The sequence below is a fragment of the Aquila chrysaetos genome, chromosome 13 (genome assembly GCF_900496995.4).
Source record: "Aquila chrysaetos chrysaetos chromosome 13, bAquChr1.4, whole genome shotgun sequence".
NCBI classification, from domain to species: domain Eukaryota; kingdom Metazoa; phylum Chordata; class Aves; order Accipitriformes; family Accipitridae; genus Aquila; species Aquila chrysaetos.
The window spans coordinates 6,674,999-6,692,948 of NC_044016.1; the positions used below are offsets into that span (position 1 = coordinate 6,674,999).

General features: G+C 38.7%; 1 protein-coding gene across 2 annotated transcripts in view; it reads right to left on the minus strand.

Moving 5' to 3' along the window:
- Positions 1-890: 890 nt before the first annotated feature.
- The window catches only part of CNIH3 (cornichon family AMPA receptor auxiliary protein 3), a 69,115-nt gene continuing 52,055 nt past the window's right edge, over positions 891-17,950 (minus strand). Inside the window, exons 6-7 of one of the 2 annotated variants that reach the window (XR_003926379.1) lie at positions 16,485-17,877; positions 891-1,689 (exon numbers count right to left, since the gene is read on the minus strand). Coding sequence is in view for 1 of the 2 variants with exons in the window: in XM_030035757.1 (XP_029891617.1) it covers positions 17,850-17,877 (28 nt within the window). In the remaining variant the exon portion in view is untranslated. Of the gene's footprint in view, positions 1,690-14,091; positions 17,878-17,950 lie in introns of those variants that run through there. The other variant, XM_030035757.1, reaches the window with a different exon arrangement.

A 17,950-nucleotide genomic window follows, 5' to 3' on the forward strand; every position in this document is an offset into this window, starting at 1 on the left:
GTTTTAACTAGTTTTCAGGGAAGAAAGCATAATGGCGAAGTTTGGGCTTAGAAACTCTGATGGATTAAAAGGTGAAAAGAAACCAAATGAAGAACAACTTCGGATCTTATCTTTAATGTCATGTAATGTGCAATTTATAAGCAAATTTAATTAAATAACAGATACAGAATGATCAGGCTTCAGTCGTGACAGCAACAAGCTCCTGCAGTGCTTATAATTATCATTTATTCTGTGCCATGAGACAGGTCTGATTAGAAATTGAAATCAGCTAGCTTGAGTTCAGGATTGTACTCACCACAATTACTTTGCTCCTGTGCTCTGAGTAATTGCAAGCTTCCCAGTCTCCACACTTGGAATTTTGTTTTCTTGGAACTCAGATGACCAGTAAGAAACATATATGGAAAAACAGAACAAATTTATTTGTCATTTTAAATTCCCCTTCCTACTCGTCTGTTCTTCTCCCTTGTTAAGTGGACTTTTGCCTCTACTCCAACAATTAATTTAGCCTGATTACCTGTCTGCTTCTCTTGCCAGATTTATTCTTTCCTCCTGATTGCAGAGCACAGACCCTGAATTTTACCTTTATTACCAGGTCCTTCTAGTTCAGTGAGACAGTATGAAGACCCACCAAATATTTATGAGTTATGCTCAGATATTGTGGTAATACACAAGTATGACAGCAGCTCTTGGAACCAGTAACTGCTGACCCTTGCCAGGCAACTCTAAATTCCATGGTATGCAATTTTACATGCCAAGAAATAAATCACAGTCTGTTGCACGTGTTAGTTTGTGTACTGATTTTGCCATTCACACAAGTGTTCTATCTAGCCCCTTTTTATGCAACAGTTAACTCACGCTCCGTATACATCACATGTACAGAAACTGCACAGTTGCATTTAGACATACAGTTTATTTAGACCATAAACTAAAATTACAATTCCTGTGTGGTATTTTCTAATTAATAAAAAAAACCCTAACGAACTCTTAAGTTTTGTTGAACATGTTTCCTTTGATTTGATTTACACTATAATAAAGCTGTCAATGTTTGTGCAGCACTTAAAAGGTTTTCCAATCCTTCCTCCCCCTGGAAGTCTCATCACTCAGTCTGGAATATGAAGCACAGCATCTGCATTAGTATTCACTGCATGCATGACAACATTGACTTAGTGTCTCAAGTGGCTTTAATATTTTAGAGACATGTGGATTAAACTCCATGGGACATAGCATGTAATAGTGGCTGGACAATAAGTGATGAAATAAAAAAGATTAAAAAAATATCATGTCCTATGTGACCACACATCTACATTAAAAATAATTTTACTGTAAAAACAAACAGTTAACTATGCAACAAGTAATTAGACAAATAGCATCATTATTCTTTAAGTCCCTCAGAGAATATTTGCTATGCTTAGTGGATAGGTGATAGTGATAGTGATAGCGATAGCGATAGCGATAGCTTAGGGGACAGCTGACGACTTTGGTTAGTTCCTCCATTACCTGCTGTTTAATCCACGGAATGTCAGATGTCATCACTTCATGAGATGAATGACCTGGATCACCAGTACCCACAGTCCTCGAGCAGACAGCAAATCTCGAATCAGTAAGATGGAATTTTTAAAGTAGTTGTAGAGACCTATTCTGAAGTTCAGGCTGTTTGACCTTCACCTCTCTGTCTGCTTGAATGTCCAGCTGTGAAACAGGGATAAGAGCTGATGTAAGGTAGCTGCTGGAGTAAGCTACAGGGATACAGCCACTTGCTTGGCCAATTCATCCGGTGTGGCAGAGGCCAGCACTACTCCTGTGTGTCACATCCTTATTATAACACTAACAGAAGTTGAAAGGCCCCTAGATTCTTAGAAGTAACGTATAGTATGTGAGCAAAATGTTGTTAGTAAAAGTTATTTATATTAGAGAAATAATTGTTCTATGGTATAAAAATAATAAAGTGGCTGCAGTATAGAGACATGGATATTACTCATGAAATACAGTCTTCCAGACTGATGAATGCTTCAGGTGCTTCAGAGAAGGGACTGAATTGTGCCTTCAGACCTAATTCTTGCATCTTTAGCTTTCTTGAATTTTTAGCATTTTTTTCTTTAGTTTTTAGCAATTTTGCAGTTTCACCATTTTTTTGCAATTTTTTAAAATTAAATTTTAGCATTTGTGTGGTTCTTAAAGATTTTGCTGGTTTGGTGGGTTTTGCATGATTTTCACGTTTTATGTGGTTTAGCATGTTGTAGCATATTATAGTGTTTTCTGCATTTTGGGGGGGTAGTGTTCTTTTGTGGGTTTATTGTGGGTTTGTGGGTTTGTGTGCTTTGCAAGCTTCAGCAGGCCTAGTGTGTTTTAGCGCTTTAAGCGATTTTTGCATGTTTTAGTGTGTTTTAGCATGTTTTGTCTGGTTTAGCAGGTTTTGCATTTTTGTGTGTCTACAGCTTTTTTGCAGTTTTTGTGGGGTTTGCATTTTTTTTTCACTTTTAGCAGTTTTAGCAGCAGAGCATATTCCTTTTGCCTTTTTCCAAGCCACAGGGTACTTCTTAGCAGCAATAAAAACAGCAGGGAAGCGAGTCTGTCCCTTGGCTACATCAGCCTAATCATCATTTAACTCAATTCTGAAGATGAACCAGCAGATTTTCCCCAAGATACTACCAAAGCAACAGAGAAAAGTAGAGAAAACTTTTTCAAGAACAGCATATTTTTAAAATTTATAAACAGAAATTAACATTTTTTTCTTGTTTTTCACTCCTTTGTCTCTACTGAATATTTATAAGCTTTTCCCTCTTTATATGACTGGAAGGAATTTGGAAACCAGAAAACCAAATTTGGGCTTAGGCAGAATATTCTCAAATTACAAATAACCCAGTTAGAAGTTTGGTCTCACCAAAATTGTTTTCTGAGAACATATAAACATAAATATAAAATTGAGTTGCTTGATCTCTATCACAGCTTGGGCTCAGACCGTAAATTCAATATATAAAATTAGCAGCAATTCTACTCTTACTATAGTGTCAGAGCACAGTATAAGTTATGTTAAAGGTTTGTAGCAGTGGCTTTTAGTATGTTTTCTGGTATGGAGAGAGGAAGAGACCTGGAATCCCTACAATAAATGAAATGCTTTTACAACAACCAAACCCAAACCAAACCGAATAACCAATCAATTACATTCTTTACTCCAGGATTTTAAAGAGCCCTAGAAATTCTGGCTTTTGCACATCACTGGTGTGAATGACCCAGTCTCACCCTGGGAGCCACAGTTCAGAACTTGGAGAACAGAACCATAACATCTCCTTAAGGACTTTCTGATAGGCTAATGAATAGCTAGCATGTCATGTTTTTTTGCTCTTAACTGCCATTTTTTGAGCTGGAAATGTAATGGAATTGCTATACCACTGTGCAACTCCCAACTTGCCTAATAAATTAAATACTCCAAATGAAAATTAATGCATTTTTGATCCACTATTACAAATTGTTTCTATAAGTCAGAACTCAACCTGCTGTGCTGATGAGAGCAAAAATTGCTCTTTGGTAATTGAAATGAGTGATCACTTGTCAGGCACCAACATTTCATTCTCAGATTCTCAAGTGAATTAACTACACTGACCTGCATCAGAGGATTACAGGAACACTATTTTACAGACTGCCTTTACCATTGTCTCCCCCTTCACTTGCTGAATGTGAATAACACTCAGTAATTCTGATAACTGTCAGTCAACTAGTATATTCCTGGCAGCTATCATGCAGTCAGACCTGCAAAACTTCTATGCCATGTATCACAATCCACATGTCTATGAACTGCTTGGAGTGCTAACAAAATGCATTTGATTTCTTACAAATAGGAGCTGAGCTAATGAACTTGTTGTGCTATTATGCAAATAAGGACTTACAATTTCTTAAAAACAAAGTCATTCGAAGATACTATTTCAAAGGCTTCTGCTGCCAAGGCAACTTTTGTAATAGGACATGCAATTTGTTAACCATTCAAAATCCCTTGATTTCCAGGTACACAGCATTTGTAAGCTGCGATATCAATAATGTTCTTTCCCCTCTGATACTTTCCACCTGGAAATTTCCTTATTCATTACAAAATTGGATATTTCAACATTCACCCAATTTTAGAGAGAGGGGAAAATCAATGTTCTTTAAAATGAAGTGATGCCTCATTGACAATGTCATTAGGATAATCAGAAATAAACTTAGGCTTCCCTGTCATGTATTTAAAATATTAAAATATGCTGCCTCTCTTCATTAGAAAAAGATTTCTTTTATTAGTGAAATGTGTCACCTCAATGTATTCAAATTCCTTTGCAAGCTATAGATAAACCTTACAATGCAGTGTTGAGACACAATATCTTAATCTCCATTGTAGGGATGAAATAACAGAAGTGTAGAAATGTTAGGCCATTTGACCATGATCACATCCTGAACCTGTGTCAGAGTACAATAGTTCCTCTGCTTCTCAGGTTTGCAGCAATGACACAGAAAACCTACCTCAAAAGATCTGGTGGGCCTGTTCAGATGACCACCTACCCCTAAAATTGATCATCAAAACAAACCAGCCTCCTCCAGTTGGAGGAAGAGAATTGGCTGTTTGGGAAGAACAGATTTTTGCTTTTTTTTGAGTTCTCTCTTCCAGTCCCAGCAACAAGAGAATAAAGAGATGATCCAAATTCTCTTGGCTGTCCAAAAAGATTCAGTCCAGATTTTAAGGCCAGGGCAGTTTTGATTTTAGCTGAATGTCTTTTCTTATCCCCACCTAGTACATAATGCCTTGAATGCCACAAAAACAAGTCATTACTTTCCATGTAGGGTCTTTAATGAGTCCAGCAGGAGCTCCAGCAGCTTCATCTGCCAGTTTCAGGTGTTCCTGTTTGTGACCACCCAGCCTGCACCACGCCAGAAGTAGCAGCAGATGTGTGCAGGCTCCCCAGACAATACGGTCTTCAGTATTGTTGTAGGAGTTCAAAGGGCTGGTAAATGTGAGCTGACACTTTTCACTGACAGGGGTTAGGGAACACTCATACCAAACCATCTTGTCTGCAGAGGTGCAGGGGCAGTAACTTCGAGAAGAGAAACAGTGATAAGCAGCTAGGTAAGCTGTTTGGGTAAGTACTGATAAACCACTGCAATGAGACCTGGAAAAGCAACTCCAGTGGTGGGCAGAGACCTTTTCTCGGGTAAATGAATGGGCCACCAAATACTCCAGTGTATCTGCTGCTACTGTCAGATAGGTTCAGAACTTAGATACTTTTCACACTGTCCTGCTTCCCTCCAAAGTTAATCTTATTCATCCACTTCTGTGTTCTCTCTGTCCCTCTCACAATGCCGTACCTCTCAGCTTGAGAAATCAGGATGAGCAATACTGCTGTTTGGGGGTGTACGTGCCTTTCAGGTGGCTTGTCAGAAGTAATACTCCTGCTGCAGACTCAGCCCAAAGCAAAGAAGTTGCCCTATAGCTCTGTTCGGTCAACAGATTGTATGTTGCAAGGGCTAGCATACAGCTTTATTTCAGTTTTAAAAGTAGCTGGTTTGGATTCCAAATCCAAATAAGGAACTGGTCCAACTGGATATCTCAATCCAATCTGCCCAGCTGGATATCTGCCCAACTGGCTATCACAGTTGGAGAGCTCAGGGAAGACTTCTGCTTCATGGCAGCTGTAATTTAAACACAAAAAAATAAACATGCACAGTTGCATTTGAAGCAGAACAATGAATAACACAGAGAATACAAAAAAGTTCTTCAAATCACCCAAACTAAAAATATACGCAGTTATGGTATCACAAAGAGGGAGAAAGGCTGATATGAGGCATAGAAAAATAGGTGCAGAAACACTCAGAATTCTGGTATTGATCACTAAAAAAAGAGGATAAAGTGGTTCATGAGAGAATTTAATAATGAATATTGTAAAGGTAATACATCAGGAACTTCTGTCTTGCCAATCTCATAACCAAAGCGAATGGGCACTTTCAATGAAACCAGGATTACATTCCAAAGCAGTAAAAGAATTTTTTGTTCCCAAACAAGATCTAATAAAATTCTAGAGCCCATGGCAAGATAAACCCCAAAATTTAGTTGGAATAAAAAAGTTTGTATATTTGCATATACAAAAAAAGAACAGTTACAATTAATGTTTCAGGGATGTTCACTCCAGGCTTCAGGAGCTTGTACCAATCTCCAGCTGTAAGAGGTAAGGATGAGACTTAACATGATGGACAGATCATACCCCATCTATTAATGCACTATTAAATGTTCCTCTAAGACTCTGGCTGCTGTAGGAAATAGGTTACTGAGCTAGACAGTTGGTAGGAACAGTTAGGTATGAACATCCAGTGATATGATTACCCCAGGCACTTCACAGGGCTTAGGGTTACCAAAGATTGGTGTCTATCACAGGATGAGGTCAGTCTACTTTGTCTGCAGTGAAGACACAGAACAGCCACCTCATCCATACTCTGGTTTCCTGGGATTCTGCTGAGCTGCATGAGCACGGACACCTCATGTAAATACCCAAACTTCCCATTTTTGTGAAAAGTTGTAGCTCCAGACATCACTTGGCAGAAACTGAGAAGACAGGCAATGGAGGAAGCTTTCCAAGAAGGAACAAAGAGAGGCAGCTAGAAGTTCGGCCACTGTGACTGATTGTAGGCGGATCAAGAACACAACCAGAGAGTTGGATCCTCATGTGAAGAGGGGTCACTAGGCACAGTCAAATGAATTGCACAGACCAACACTATGAGAGTTTTCTGAACATACGGGAGACACCACAGACTCAAAAGTCAGGCTTTAAAAGAGAACACATCACTTCCAATATCACTTGGTAACCTCTTTCAACCACTATTGATGAAGAAGCTCTCCTCATAAATTCACCTCTGTGTATATAGCCTGCAGGTTAAGTCATCAGTGACTGAAACTGAAATTTTCATAGTTGAGTAGAATTGATAAATACCTGTCTACCCTGAGAGGATATAAGGAGTCTGTAGCCTCAGTACCAATTGGCAGAAGACCATTAAACAACTTGCATATTTTTGCTCCAGCTCTCCAGAGTTACTATATCACTTTAATGTATTGCTGAACTGAAACACTGGAGAAACAAAGCTAGAACTGGCAGAGTAGCCCATCATTTACCATAGAGAGAAAGGTGATCTCAACATGGACCAGCTAACAGGAGTTCCCAAGGAGCCACTCCAGCCATCAGAATCAGCAAGGCAGGATGGAATCCTACCAAAAGCCCATTGCTCCCGACCATTGGCAAGGACATGGCAAAGCAGCTCTGCTCCATTTGGGCTTTGCAAGGCATCAAGAACCTTTTATTGATCAGTTGCTCTGTCTTTACGAGAGCCTTGAAACAAGGCAGCCATGCAGATATACCTTAATCCAGGTGAGAAACTATATCCAGAGTTTCTGCAAGTCATAAAGTTCCAGGGCAAACTTTTAAAAGGGCAGGTTATTTTCATAGCCAACAATACTGGTGACTGCAAAGGTTGTGTTAAGAGTAAACAAATTTCCAGGTCTTTGAGTTCCCAGTGCTTGCATGCAGTAGTTCAGACTCTAGCCTCTAGCAGCATGAGGCACAAAAACAAGATGACAAAACAAGAAATGACAAAAGTAGTGTCCTCATTTGAGAATACGCTATTTGTCTCTGATAAAATTTGTACCAAGCTCTGGGAACAAGATACCTGCTGGAGATAGAAGTGTGTTTCATGGATGTTAAAACATGTTGCAGCGAGAAAACAGAGCCCCACGACTGCATGAAAAAAGCATCACCAATTCATAATTACTCCCAGTGCTCCGAGGTAAGAGATTGTCTCTAGACACGGTCAATGGATTCATTACACTTACAACAACAATGTAAAAAAAAAAAAATCTTTAAAAGGATCCCTGTAGTCTGGCAACTTTTATTGGGATTTCTCTGGAAAATATCCTTCTAATGTTTGCTACATAGGTTTTCTTTTACACTAGAAACACAGGGACAAGGCCTTCTAAGCCAGTGATGTATCAGTGCTCAGCACTGGGCTGAGTGCTTATAGAGAAAAAAAGTAGATACTGTCATAAAAAATTGTTTTTGAACTTCTTTGAAGCTTATAAAACTGCTATTACAATTTAAAGGAAGCTTGACAAGGTTCATCAAAGATTCATTGCTCGTTGTTGTAGACTTCAAATGATGAATGAGAGAAGGTACATTAAAATTCTGCTGCTGCCACTACCACTTCAGGAAGCTTTTGGAAGATAAATACTGCTTCTACTTAAAGGCAACAGGTTTTGAAAGAACGATTCACCTTTTCCAATACAATCTTAATTAATAATTAACTTAAATGGACAGTGCCTGCTCTCGTAAGGCAAACCCATGATAGAAAATACAACAGATTCCTTCACAGATACTCAAAGCCAAAGTGCTGGCTGCTGCTCTAAGAATGAAAGTGCTCTGGATGACAGACAGGACTGATCACCTTTAATTTTCCTCCCCCAGACCTTGCTAACTGCATTTAGGTTTTCAAGGCCAAAGAGTCAAAGAATGAGCACATTCAGGGGATGTCTTCAACATCCCTTGAAAAAAGGCTCTCAAACAACCTGAGATGGTGTGGGTCACAATGACCACACAGCAGCTCCTCTGAACCTGCCAGCAGTGCTTGTCGAAAATGAATTTTAAATGAACTTGTTAGAAAAGCCACTGCAGTGGCTTCCTCTTCTTGCTCAGTATAATCCCATAAGTAATATTACTGTTTGGACCTGTTGTAAGTGGTAGACACACTGAGATAACAGAAGAGCACTTCTCTTTATTCATTATATTAACAGACAAGAATTTATTTAGCTTCTAGAGAGCTTGTGTGCGTACGTGCGTATCAAGGACCGTGAAGTTAAATACCAAAGTATTTAAAGGCTTATAAATGGACAATAAAAGGGACACAGAAAAAACTTAGATTCCTTTATAGTTCATCTCATGCAATCTCTTAGATAATATATACATACATATAAAAAACCCCCAGTCTACTTGAGTATTGAACTCAAGGATCTAGAACTGAAATATTAAGTGGCCAAATTCAAGGGTGATATAAACTGTGGTGGAAGAAACAAGGGTTAAACATGTATCCACTTCGCAGAAGTTTGGCACTGTTTAATATACTAACTTCCCAAGTGGTTTTACTTCCCTTCTGACTATAAACACTGATCCCATAGTGGAGTTAACCTGTGAACACTCCTCAGCCACTGTAGTGCAAAATCAAGTGCATTGGCTCCAAGTCCAGATGCCCACCAGTAACCTGCATGACTCCACACCATGAAAGGTTAGAGAGGGCTTACACCAGTGCTTGCAACTGGGGCATGTTCCTGCCTGGGAACACAGCTCTGCTGTTTTGCAGCTAGGTTATATCTATAAAAATCTATCATCCTTTGCCAAATGGAGGTAACTTCTATGGTTCTGATCTAGTCTAATAACAAATCTGTGCTAATGCAGGTAAATACGTTTAAACATCATATTCCTGTATACATGTGGCTTTATTCATATTCCAGAATAAAAAGGATTTCTATCAAAATAGATGATTTCCATTTGTACCTAGTTAAAACCAAAATAGGATGATTTTATTCTCAAATAAATGTCCACAAACAGACAAATGATTGGGATTAGAACCAGTGCCACCATTTTAGTCTGAGCTTGCACTGGCTTTGCTTTCAATGCAACACTGAAAGATGAGTAAAACAGGATGCCATTGTGTGATAAGGGAAGAGGATAAAAGGGTAGAGCAAAGAAGAATTAGAAGGGTGCAAAATACTGAAATAGGAAGCTGTTTGGATTTTTTTATTCTTTACATTTTAGTGCTTTTTGGCAGCATCAGATTACAGTATCACATGCATTCAGAGGCTAAAGCACACTTAAGTTCGTCAGTAGGCCCTAAGGCACAGCAACATACCAGGTCAGGTACCGACCTCGGCGAGAGTGGAACAAATACATTTTGACTAATTCCACTGAATTCAGTTGCTTCCTCCCATGAGAAAAAGTATTAATTATTTATGATAATAATACCATCTAGACATGTAATTCCCAATTTCAGTTATGCAGTGCCACGCATTACTCAGGGAAAGAAATGGCTCCATCTCACAAGAGTTCATAATCTAAACTGACAAGACAGACAAAATGAGGCAGAAAGGAAGCCCTATCACCTCCAGTTAGGAGATGGTGAGCTGAGAGATTAAGTGCCCACCCAAAGTGACAAAGGAAGGCTGTGTACCAGGCAAGAACCGAACTCTCATTTTCTCAGTTCTCGTAACTCAACCATGAGACTTTAATTTCTTAAAGAGGGATTATCTGGCTTTGCCTTACTTTTATACCCTTCCTGGTTAGCTGATTAGAGGACATACCCTGCAGTTAACAGGAGTGAGTAGACCGCATTCAAATAACATTTTAAAGTGCCTAAAGTATTTAGGATTCTAAGGGTTCACCTGTAGGGAAAGTGAATCTAAAGAGCAACAAAGGACTGAAGAACACATTAGCTATTCTGCATTAACTTCCTCTGTGGGCACTTCCAGTGCAAACTACCTGTGAAACTGCAGACTTTGCTTTACAAGGCTGTAGTGTATAGAGCGCAAATACAAGGACCTGGCGAGGAAGAGCTACCACATGGCAAATTCATGCTGCTTTCTCCTGCATACTGAAGTCTTGGTATATGGACAAGTGTTTCATCTCACTTTCAAGAGGTTCTTAGGATCCTTAGCTCTATTAAGTAAATACCCAAATATTTTGTGAAAGTTAGCCTTACTCTCCAAAGTCATTTAGGAGCTTTTGAATTTTTATCCTCAGTGTAGAGAAGTTAATAGTTTGAAACAGTTTCTAATTCTGTGGGTGTTCTGGATTTATGGTTATTTGAGAACAGAATCTGAGTCCTTGAACATACACAGCAATGGTCCATCTGGCTTCAGCTGCTATCTCTGATAGCAGCCATCTCCAGACATTTCAGAACAAAGTGGAAAATACTTTGTAAGCTGGTCATAGGGTAAATAGTCTCCTGAACTCAAATCATTGGCAATTGGATTGCTCCTGAAAGCTGTGGGTTTCTAACTCTTCTGTAGTTTTATTCTTTCAAATGTAACTATGGAAGTGTTTGTTATCTATATAAGGATATAGGTTCACATGGAACAATACTGAATATTTGGTGTCCTGATACTTGTATCTTTTGTGACAATGTGTTCATTGATTAAAATGGGGCATATATTTCTTTTCATGTTTCATATCTTTGCCTCTCAATTTTCTTTCAGTGCCCCCATTGTTTTTATGTTGTTAGAAGGGATAGATAAGAGCCCTCCTCCACTGTTTATTTTATACAACTTTATAATTCATCTGTATACCTCTTTATGGTTGGACAACTGCTCAGCCCTGGAAGAGCAGGAATGCTGAATATCAGACCTGAGGAGGAACACATTTCAAAGAAAGACATGGATTTAGTACACTTTGATATATACTAAAATGGACCCAACAAAAGGGTGGGTGGGAGGAGGGCTTCCAAAACCAATGTAGTGATGCCGGTCATCAGGCATAGGAAATATATCTTCCTTTCAGACAAAAAAAACCCCACCCCAGAACAGTAAAAGCTGAAGCTCAAGAACAGGTCAGTGAAAATTGCCTGATGCTATTTTTCAACCTGGAGACAAGTGTGTGCTTGTAAAGAAAAGGCAGGTCAACATCATTGGCTGCAAATGGCTAAGAAGAGTTTTGGACTGTGATATTCTTACCTTCTGAAAGAGCAAGTGATTCAAAGTGACAAAGTAGACGTCATCTGCTCTGTAGTAAATGTGGCTATATGACGAGATGTTTCTGGGCAGCTGGGAAGACATAACCAAGCTTGTATTTGCTCATATTCTTGCAGAACTGTTGTTATTGACAACGGCAACATTCAAGTGGGCTTCAATGGTCCAGAGACCCGCAATAAATGACATCAAACCTAGAAATTACATTTGAATAACAAGGCGCTCTAGAAATCTGCTAAAGAATCTGCCATGTTTGCTGTATTTTGCATTTGCATTCTATTTTTTTTTTTTTTTTTTTTTAATTTGCTATATATTGAGAGTCAGGTAAGGTCTGAAAATGTGTTAAATATGTTTTAGAAAGAAACATGGATTCTTATGCCAAAAGAAGTGAACATATGTATTGCTAAAGCTGCTATTAACTTCACAATTTGCACCTCCAGTAACTCTGAGCTGTCAATAACTTTCAGAAACAGTAATTATTTGAAATGTTTAGAAATAACTATGGTCAGCCTTTGCATTCCTGTTAACTGCCGCAGCCTGATTATCTTCTGTCTTGTAATTTATATTGCTTTTTACACCAAGCAAAATACTGTATTACAAAAAATGTATTACAGATGGAGCAGAAATCCTGGTTTGCTTGTACTATGACTTGTATTATTATTTGCTTGGTATTCTATACTACTATGCACAGGTGAGAGCTATTCTGTAAGACTGGATCACTGCTGTGTTACTTAAGACATTTCCATAAATCTTGGCATGGTTTGTAGGAGCTATGCTTTCCAGTCAGTGTTTCATCCTAATGATTGGTTGTTGCAAATCTGTTTAACGAGACTGAAACTGTCAGAACAGCAGGACAGTCAGATTTCTTCAGTAGACTGGTGATATTAGGGATACTTCACGGGGAAAAAAGGAGAAACATCTCTTCAAGCTTTGGACTAAATAAGAGATTTTGGCTTTTAAACTCTTCACTCCATTTCCATAATATATGACTTAAACATGGGGTCTCATTATTAGGGAAAAAAAAAAATTAAAAAGCACTTTACAGCCCTCAGAGCTTTACCGAGAGTTTGACTATCCAGAAAGTCATGGAATTGGGCCACAGAAGTATATTTTCTCTTGCATGAGAAGATGGCCAGAAATTTAAAGGTAAGAAAAGAAATACTTTAATTGTGTAAGCACTTAAAAATATTTCTAGAACTGTGATTTATTAAATTGCAGCAGAATATTACCTGCAGCAAACAGCTTCGTTCTTAGGCTGGGGTGTACCACTGAAATACATCATTAGAATTTTGTTACAGCATGTTCACAGGTTATCTGGGAGAAAAAAAGGGCAATGCTGTATTTTAGAGAAGAATTTTCCCTCCTTCCCACCTACAACTGCATTACTGTGCAGAACAAAAATAAATCAGAACAATGTGTTCATGAGCAATGAATGATCAAAAAACTCACCAGAGCAGGAATATGGACTGAGATCACCAATGCAAAGTTTGGTGCAGCATGGATAGCAGTCTAATATTTGTTGCTTCCCAAATAAAAAAAGCTTGCTTTATTTCAACCTTTTGATCTCCTGTTCTGTTTGTAGCAACCCAAGCTTTATCTAACATTCAATAGCATATTGATTAACTAAACTTATTGGTTTTGGGTTTTTTTCTGTTTTTAATTTCCACTGACCTCTTAGTGGAAATTGTACAATGCTAAGTGGGGCTCACATGAAATAAGAGGTAAGATTTCAATTAACTTCCATGAAGCCAGATTTTTACCAAGTTGGTATAACTTTCTGTGACAGTCTGGCACAAGCACTGAAATGTTACACTTAGCCCTCTGAAATGCATGTTCCTCTGCCATCAACATAATTCAGTTAAATGGATGTGATATCAAGATCTAAAGGACAGGCTCCCTACTGGCAAAACTCTAGGGACTTTCCAGTGTGAACCTATTTCCCATGTAGCTCTACAGTAACGGACATTAAGTGAAGTCTATTGAAAACAATGGAAAATCTCCAGAAAATTCAAGGATTTTAGACCATGCCCTGTAAAAAAATTTTTTTACAAAAATATCTGCATGAAGACAGAATGGAGAAAGGAAAAGCAATAGATTGCTAATACCCATACTGATGTATGAGTAATCATGACCCCAACAGCAGTGCCAGATCATAACAACCTCAATGCAGTTTCTGTAAGAAGGTGTAGGTTGAAGAACTTTTTCTTCCACTTTCAGTGGCTTAGTGCAAAAGGAAGAGTAGGGCCCAAGGAAACAGATGGAAAAACATTTCTGACAGCTTAAGTACAGTTAATTATTTGTAGGTGAAGCATTCTGCTATCAGCATTGATTTGCTGTATTTGAAACTGAAACAGTCATAGCAGTAACAATTTTATTCAGCATCACTGCAATTACCTGACTATAAATAGGACAGGCAGAACCACCGAGCAACACCTTGCCAACAGGGTTGCCTTTTCATCCCTTCCAGGAACAGGCAGCTACAGGCCAGCACACTTTGTAGCTACCCCTTTGGTAAGCAGTTCATTCAGGTCTCATCCTCTCATGTTTTTTCCCACCTATCTTTTTCCTTTAGGCAGATTCAACAGTTATTAAAAAAAAAAAAAAAAAAGAAAAAGGGTATTATATGGATGGAAAGATTTCACAAGCTAGGTGTCACCATTCTCACTTTACAGATGGTGCAAATGAGGAAAATGAATACTCATTTAAGTGTGTGCTCATTGCACACCTGTTCAAAGGAGCAAAGGGAGATGATGTGTTTTCATATGACTTTTGTGGCTTTTATCTGCATCACCAGAGCATGTAAGATAAGAAAACTGCTGCTCCTAAGTAATGACATTCACCCTTCCAGGAAAAGAGACTGGAAGGAAGCAGGCTTGGGGAGGAAATCTCTAGTCTCCACCAATCAACAAGGAGGAACTGGAGACAAAAGGGATAGCATAGATTATTTCTCCCTTAAAAGTGTGACATGGGGAAGAAACTGCCTTGTGACTAAAGATCACAGCATTTTTTCTGTTCTTCATCAACAGCTATGCAGTTCTTTACTTCCCTTGCTTTGGTCAAAGTATGCTTAGCTTGTGTTTAGCCAGATACATGGCCAGGGATTAAGAAGGCTACAGATACCTTGTATCCCTCACTCTTTCTTCCTCTATTTGTGCTTCTTCTCTTACAATATGGCTGGCAAGTGTAACAGAGAAAATGACAAATCTGGTCTTGAGAACATCCACTGTATATGAGTACAGCTATTCAGAGGACAGACCACACAGCCACAACACAGAAGAATCCAGGATAAATTTCTGGACTTTTTACAGTAGTCATACACTTCCTGTTATATAACAGAGCTATTTGACTTTAGAAAAGAAATTTGGGGTTTTTGTACCCTTTGACAAATCCAGGGAGACAATTCTGTCATTGTAAGAACATTACTAATTTGAATACCAATATGAATATGGTACTGAAGTCTACCTGCCACTACAGCAGCACCACCACATAACGGTTTAGTACTGGACTGCAGACAAGTCTGTTGGAGTAACCCAGCAAGATACTGCAACCCACCTGTGTAACAACACAGAGCAAGGAACATGCTGAGGGCTGTATCTTACTCTGCTGTCTGTGAGGTCCACAGCACTAGCAGCTTCTTGATACTGCCAGACACCTTAGAAGGTCTCATTACTCTTGAGTTCTGGGTTAGAGATACCTGCCTTACATTAAACTTCCTCCAATTAATGCTTTGGCCAGTTTCATAAATTATTTCTGCTCAGGAGAAGCTTCACAAAATTCCATGAAAGGGAAAGTATCCCCATATTAAACCATTTTTCCATTGATGTTAAATTAATATTTTTCTTGAAGAGAAGCAAAATGTTATTGAGAGCAGTAGGATTACTTTTTTGAATAAGCATTATTGGAAAGAACCAAGGGCGTTAACTTTCATTGTCCATTCATACTAAGGACTAGTTAGGGTAAGATACTCTCCAGAATACTATGAACAGCTGTGATCATCCGCTCTTAAGAAAGATTAATTTGACTGGAAAGACAACAGAGAAATTCTTTAAAGAAGACATGGAGAATGGAGTGCTATGGGAGGATGGAAGAGACAGCTTAATCTTAACAGAATGGAGGGTGAAAAGGACTGCTCTCTCTATATATCAGAGTCTTAAGCAGCATGAGAGAAGGTGTATTTAGGCTAATGTTGGCTCAAAACCAAGTGGAATAATTTACCCAAAAATAAATTTACTCTGGAAATGCAGAAAAACGTTCTAGTACCAGAAACTGGCTAGCACTTTTCCAAGCAATGCCCAGGCATGATTTGGGAGCTGGCATGGTCCAGGAGCAGACAGTTTGCATGCAGCAACTGTGCTTTGCAGGCTAACAGGATTTAATTTTGTTAACATAGCCAGATCAAACCAGAAAGAGTCTTGGCACTGTACACATGCAGTAACTCCAGCTCAGTTTGGACATTGCCAGACATGATATGACTCCACTCAGTCATTGCTTCTGCACCATGCTCTGTAACAGGGTAGGTAGCACAGAGGCAGTGCTGAATGTAAGACTACACCTCTCCTGCTGAAGTCCTGTGCCCAGACTAAAAAGTCCTCAGAGTTTGGTACAAGAACAATCTACTGGCTCTCAATAGCCAGACCAAATTTCACAGCATCAGCAATGAGCTAGTGCTAACAAGACCAGCTGTAACCAAGCTGGGGTACAGATGGGCCTTTCTGCACTGCTCTCTGCAGCATCTCTAGTAGCAACATACCTTATTAGCTCATTCACCATGCAAGATCCAAGTGGTCTCTGTGCATGTGCTGGTGTTAGTCTCGATCTTACAGGCTTGCCTACTACCCAGAGCACCAGTGGCTGCATTGAAATACCTTAGTGACTTTGAGGGAACCAGCCCTGGTCCACTAGGTTCAGTGCTGAAATATATTTAGCAGCAGTTCTGGACACTTGATGCCTTTGACCTGTCAATCAAACAGATTAAACTAAGATATAAATAGACTGAGTATTTATGTAGATGTGTATTTGTATATACATATATATATAAAGATATACAGCCCACATATATGAATTTAAATGAGAATTATATGATAAAATTTAAAAACATTTAAATTATGAAAAACTGAACATCTTTCAATACAAACCTCATACAAGACAAAAACATTTTGTATATTTGTTTCAGTTTAAATTTGACAGTGGAAATAAAGCTGCAAAACAGAATTACAGACCATGACTAGCTGGTCCAGTATTTTGTTACCCAGTATTGTGATGAATATAATACCTATGTTACAATCCTCCTTAATGTATGTAGCTTTTACCCCCTTTTTTTTTTTTTTTTTTTTTTGCAGTCAGAGGAATACTATTCTGGTAAGTGCTTGACATGATTAGGTCAAACCCAATGTATTTATACATATCACTGTATGTTATTGGTGCACCACAAACGAAGTACAGAAATATACTGGATGTTGACCTATAGGAATAGCATATCATTAGAAAACAGAACAGCGCAACTGCAAATTATTTTGTTATTGTTGTTATGGGTGGAAAAAAAAAACACTGATTCAATTCCACAAGATCCGACATCTCTGTTTGATTAGTGTCATGTGAACATCCCTGCAGAACAGTCACACATCTTATCTGAACTCCAGGCGGTGCCCATTTTCAGGATGCGTTGTATAGCTGTTCTTTCTGTGTAAGATGATAATGCCTTCTGCTTCCTCAGTCCAGAACAGTCATTAAGAAAAGAAACTTTGCTCCCTGGAAGACAGTAGGGACTGCAGTTTATAATGAATCCACTAAACCAAGCAGCATTATCCTTGGAGCGGTGAACACTTGTGTAACTTGGCCCACCTTGTTGCAGTTTTGTTTTGTTTTGTTTTGTTTGGGTTTTGAAAGTAATTTACTTCAACACAATGAGAAACAGCAGATAAACAGTTAACTCAGCCATTCTCCCATGGTATTCTGCTGCTTCTTGCTGGGTCTCTCTTTCATGTACTCTATTTACTTCTTGCGTTCAAAGTTTTCCTCTCATTGCTTTTTTTTTTTTAAATCATGCATCACTTGGCTCACTGGTCCTTGTACCTCCAGCCTTTGTTGTTTTCAGTCTTTAATGATGATCTTTCAGTTAAGAGCTCACCAAAGTGTAGATCATACTGAATGTAAAAGAAAGACACAATATGAAAGTATCCTTTTGAAGCATACAGAGCACTTTGATTTTTATAACCC